A 5,371-nucleotide genomic window follows, 5' to 3' on the forward strand; every position below is an offset into this window, starting at 1 on the left:
TAAGCTGTCATAATTTTTGAAGTACTGGGGCAGCTAGGAGCCTCAGCCATTGACCAGGATTGCATTCTGCCAGATGCTGCTCAAGCAGAACTAAGAGACAGTCTCTGCTCCCAAAGAAGCTGTAAGGTCAGAGACAGCAGATGAACAGCTAGTGAAACGTAACAAAATGAAAGATAATATTAGTCACGACATCAAGTATTCTGTAGAAATCATGACAAGTAAGGAGCCTGAAGGAGAAAGAAGTAGCTTTGCAGATTTATGGATAATTCCAACTAAGTATGAGGGAGAAAGTCCAATGACATGTTTAAAAAAATTAGCAAGCGAGTAATATTTGACATGCAGATTTCTTTTGAATGAGACATAAAAGCTGAAGCAGGAGTAGGTCATGAAGATTAACTTAGTCAGATAAAACACACTTTCAAACATACACATTTACCTTAGTGGTCCACAGAGAGTGAGGCCAAAAAACCATAAGAGTGAAATGATACAGCCAGCAACTGCATGTTTAACAATTCTGATCCACTATAAAAAAAAAAAAAATTTATTAATACAGAAATCAGCAAAATTCTTTTTAAGCACAACCTATTCTGCTTAGGTTTGGGGAAAATATGATATTGGGCAAAGTTCTTATTATTTTCTGTTACAGAAGTAGGTTCTCTGGTTGTAGTCTGAATACCTTAAAAATATCTGAGATACAGTTTTGGGGCTATTAAAATTACACTGAATGAACTCAAATCTACTTGGTGGTTCAAAAATGATATTTTAAAATGTATTGCAAAATAAAATACCTCTTGGAAGCACATATAGTGCTAGATAAAACCAATCAAAATTAGGAGCCTAAACTCCATGTTTATGCATTTGCTTAATTTCATCCCAGTGGTTAATCTTACTGAAACCAACTTGCACTCAGATGGCAATCTGAGTCCTACTTGGACTGAAGCATATAGTCAAGTTCTAGGAGGACTGAAGCCTCAGTCCCTCAGTAGAAGCAGGTCATTTTTATTAAAGAAAAATATTTAGATTTTTTTTGTCAATCTAAATATTAAAACAAGCTAAATTACTTGACAAGATTTGTTTTTCTAAACAAACCATTTCAGTTATTCATAACAACCCCCCCCTTAAAAATCTAAAACGTAAGCATTAAGAGTTTTAACTGAAATCCTCAGATTCTCTGAGAATGATAAAAAGGACCAAAACCCCTCCAAATACGAAGTCTGTTCTTCCTCCTACCTTCTTTGACATATTGCCATGGGCTTTCAGACTAGAACAAATTAACATTTTAAACACTTACGAAAAAATCATTCAGATTCTCACTGTTGAGCACATTCATAGTTACTAACAGGAACTGACTATACCACTAAGAATCACTTTATACATTAGGCAGGGGTAGGTGTAGTGTAGTGATGAAACCCTCTCTCAGAGGCCTCATCTGCATTGTGGGTATGCCTACAAGAAGGCAGCAGTGGGTCCTGGCCAGACTGGCCTCTAGCATGCACTGCCCATCCACTCCTGTGGACGTGCTCCAAACACCCTTCTGGGTCATCTCCAACAGCTGCTCTTGAGAACACCAGACAGAGGTCTTAAGAACAGCCAGAGAGGGATGCCCCTGGATGTCTTACTTGGGTATGGGGCAGGCATGTGTTGGGGGTGTGTGGGTGGGGCATGGTTGAGACCTTTCTGGTCAGGTCATGTTGCCACTGTTGTGTGGATGTGCCCTGGGGAAAAAATAGAACATAGGGCTAAAAAGATGACTGACTGTACCATTCCCATCGTGTGGCTAACATAAGGTTAGCTTGGCATCAGACACTGCTCACTGCCACAGGGAATTTTGTATTCCACTGACACTACTTTAGGATGACAGGGAGAATAAAGTGTAATGCAGTATACAGCAATGGTGTCAAAAGATATAGCCCATGAGCCAGAACCAGCCCACAGGGCCCTACAACTCAGCGCCCAGAGCTGTCCGTGTGTCTTGGAGTTGACTCACACGCCATATGTGGTGTATGCTGGTTTGGCCCTACAGACAGCATCCACTTTGGCTGGTCCCAGCTGTATGCCACTCACTCCAGCCAGCCTGGGACACATGCTGCATGAAGCACCTACTTCAGCATGTGCGCCATACGTGATGCACGCATGGGGCCAGTCTGAGATGCACACCACAAGTGCCATCCACTCCAGCCAGTCTGGGATGGGCATGTATTCAGCATGTGGGGCTGGTCTGTGGCCCTGATCCAACCTGCATGACCAACCCCACACTACTCATTTGGCCCAGAGCCCAGGGAAGCCCAATGAGTCTGACAATCCTAATCTACCAAAAATGAGTGCACCAGCATTATATCAACTCACCTGGTGCTTGGTTACAGTTTTTCCTGTAGAAAACGGCTTTTGAAACAAAACCATAAAAAATGCGGACCTATTAAAAGGGGGGAAATTTCTCCATTAGTGCATTAGCTAAAATGCTGTTATAGCCACAAAGTTTAAACATAGCAATTTTAATTTTATATCTGTTCTAAACAATCACATCCCTCCCTCCCTCCCCATACAATACCCATCTTAAAGAATAATTACATTTGTGTTTTAAAATGAAATTCTGTTCCCCTTTCTCCAGAAGTAAAAAGTACTGTAAGCTACTTGATTTGCTTCTGTCCCCTGTACCCTACTCCAAAAATTGAGTGTCAAAGGATTTAGGCCAGAGCTGAAATTCAGTTACCTCAAATGCTTGCTTTGCCATTAAAACCCCCCCCAGAGCTGTCACAGGATACTCAACAGGTTACTTTGAATACACGAACAAATACAAAACTTCAGAGCTGCAGAGAAATTTAATAGCAGCAAAACAGCAACTTTTTTGCTCATTTTTAAAAGCTTTCATTGCCAAAAGGCTGCTAATAAGCCTGGATGCCCCTCTCCGTGCGGCAGGGGGCTGAGCAGGAACTGAAACCCCCCAGCACCACCTTCCCCAGCTAGCAAATGACAGCTAGCTGGGCTGTTTCCAAACACCATAACTAGGGGTCTACTTAAAAGACAGTTTTGCAGATTTTGTGGAAACCATGAAATCCAGGATTGCCCACAGAATTGAGAACAAAAAAACCCCCAACTTATTAAAAGAACCTGCTGGCTCCTCAATGGGAGCCAAGAGTCCCTGCTGCTGCTGCAGACCAGTCTTGCAGCCTGCCTGGGAGGCAAGGCACTGGTTGGTATGGCAGCTCAAAGAGCAGCAACAAAGATGGCCACTGCCTCTTTGTCCCTCCTCCCCTCCCCCTGGGCCTCTGCCAATCTGCACAGTGCCACCGAAGGACATCCACAAAATGTCTGCAGAATTTACTCTTTATGCCACGACCAATCTGCAAAAATTGGCAAGTCTAACCACAATTTAGGTAGACCCCCTAGCCATAACCATTCCTGAGTGATGCCTTTGGAATTGTAAATACAAGGGCGCTGGTAGGCTAGATCTGCTGCAAGCAGTGTCGCTCAGCTGACTGACGCACTGGCCTCCTGCCATGTGGCCAACCAAGCTATTCAGCTGACAGCAGGCAGGCAAAGGGAGGGTCTCGAGCGGAGAGCACCAGGCACGGCCCACCTGCCTCTCAGACAGGAGGGCAGTACTGTGGGCTCCTGGGCACTGCCATGAGGAAGGGTCCACACCCACCACTCTTGGGATGGTCCTGGTGGCAGTGCCATGCTCCAGCTGCCAGTGAGCACGACTCTGGTCACTGTATCACTGCACTGGAAGCAGCACCTACCAGCCTTAAGCGAAGTGATCGCAGAGCCCATTGCAGCTTCGTGTTTCCCAAAGTCGCTGCTGCCACCCTGTGCACCTGCCCCTGCCCACGATTCTTCTAAGGCAACAAATGGCCTGCACCAACTACGACTGAGCCTGCTGCCACCCCGTGTCTCGCCCGTGCTCACCCAAGCTGGACGACGAAGAGGAAGGGTCCGAGGTGCACCGCCTGCAGTAGGTCGTACGACTCAAACAGCCCCAGCGCCTTCAGGAACTTGGCAGCACAGAGTAGCACCATGTAGCGCGGGAGCCTGCGGGCAGAGGGGGCACGTAAGCCCAGGCACTGCCAGGCCAAGCCCCTGCCCCGGCCCTCCAGTGCCCGGCCCCAGCCCCTCCCATCGTCCCCCCGCAGTCAGTGGGTTCGTCCAATGTCCTGGGCCTACCCATTTCCACCCCCCGCCGGCCAGTGGGTCCGCCCAGTCGCCCCGGGTCCCCGATGCCCAGTGCTCTCATTACCGGGCGCTGGGCACGTCCACGGGCCCCAGGAGGCCGCCGCCCGCCAGAGCCTGCCCACTGTACTTCTCCTCCATGGCGCCAGGTCAGGAGCCGCGGGGCCCGCCTCGCCCACCGCGGCGCCTCCTCATCCTCCGCCACTGCCGGGCGGGCGCAGCAACAACGCGCGAGGAGCCGAGCCGGCCACGTCCGCAACCACCCGAACCTCCGCAGCAGCGCGACCGGAACCCCCAATTCCACGTCACGGCCCCGCCCCACCCGGCCAGGCCCGGCTTGGTTCGCGGCAGCGCCCCCTGGCGGCCGGCGGAACCCGCGGCCGGCGCCCGGACCGTGCAGCTGGCAGGATGCGCAGGTGACGGGCGGGGGGTCGCAGATTCACCTCTCCTACCCCGCCCCCGCCCCCGCCCGCTGGGAACCGCCCTTGTGTCCATTCCCTGTGCTTGACCCTTTGTGCTGCCCTTGGCAGCTGCTGCTTCGCGGCCCGGCAGAGTGCTTTGAACTCACAGTCTCATAGAAATGAGGGTTGGGAGGGACCTCAGATGTGTCTAGTCCACCCCCTGCTCACAGCAGGGCCAGCCGCCACTAGACCGTCCCAGCCAAGGCGTTGTCTGGCCGGGTTTTGAAAACCTCCAAGGATGGAGCGCGGTCTAGCAAAGTTCTGTTCGTTTCTGCTTCAACCGAGTAGGGCGGCCCGCGGCCACTAGGGTAGTAGTAAGGCTTCGACTTTAATTGGAGAAAGATGCATGTTGTTTTAGATTTGGTGATGCACCACACCATTTGCATGCCCGTTTTCCAAATTCTGGATCTGCCCGTGTCTGTGTGTGCCCATTTCAGGTGGTTTTCACAGTATTTTGCCAAACTCATTTTCACATGTAGCAGATTGCCTGTGTCCTTCATCTTGGGCTGGAATGAGCGCTGAGCCTGCACTGACTAGTGCTTCGCTCTGTCCTGACATGCCCTCTGCTCTGTGTGCGCTTGATCACTAGTGTAACTAAACAGATTTTCTGCTCTTCGTGGACTTAGTTACGTAAGTAACTCTGCCCACTGCAGCTTACACTCACGTGGCAGGACTGAAAACTGTCGGTGTAAGTGTAACCAAAGCAATTCTTTTCTACTGCAGTTTTGTATTGTATCCTGCTT

At 49.7% G+C, this 5,371-nt stretch overlaps 1 protein-coding gene across 1 annotated transcript in view; it reads right to left on the reverse strand.

Annotated features, from left to right (window-relative positions):
* Positions 1-4,451, reverse strand: part of SLC30A5 (solute carrier family 30 member 5) — a 37,899-nt gene extending 33,448 nt beyond the window's left edge. The window contains exons 1-4 of the mRNA XM_019517754.1: positions 4,235-4,451; positions 3,907-4,029; positions 2,347-2,413; positions 437-522 (exon numbers count right to left, since the gene is read on the reverse strand). Coding sequence (XP_019373299.1) covers positions 437-522; positions 2,347-2,413; positions 3,907-4,029; positions 4,235-4,308 — 350 coding nt within the window. The 5' untranslated portion in view covers positions 4,309-4,451. The remainder of the gene's footprint in view (positions 1-436; positions 523-2,346; positions 2,414-3,906; positions 4,030-4,234) is intronic.
* Positions 4,452-5,371: the final 920 nt, after the last annotated feature.

Source organism: Gavialis gangeticus, unplaced genomic scaffold (assembly GCF_001723915.1).
Source record: "Gavialis gangeticus isolate Ggan-Ray unplaced genomic scaffold, GavGan_comp1, whole genome shotgun sequence".
Classification (NCBI taxonomy): Eukaryota; Metazoa; Chordata; order Crocodylia; family Gavialidae; genus Gavialis; species Gavialis gangeticus.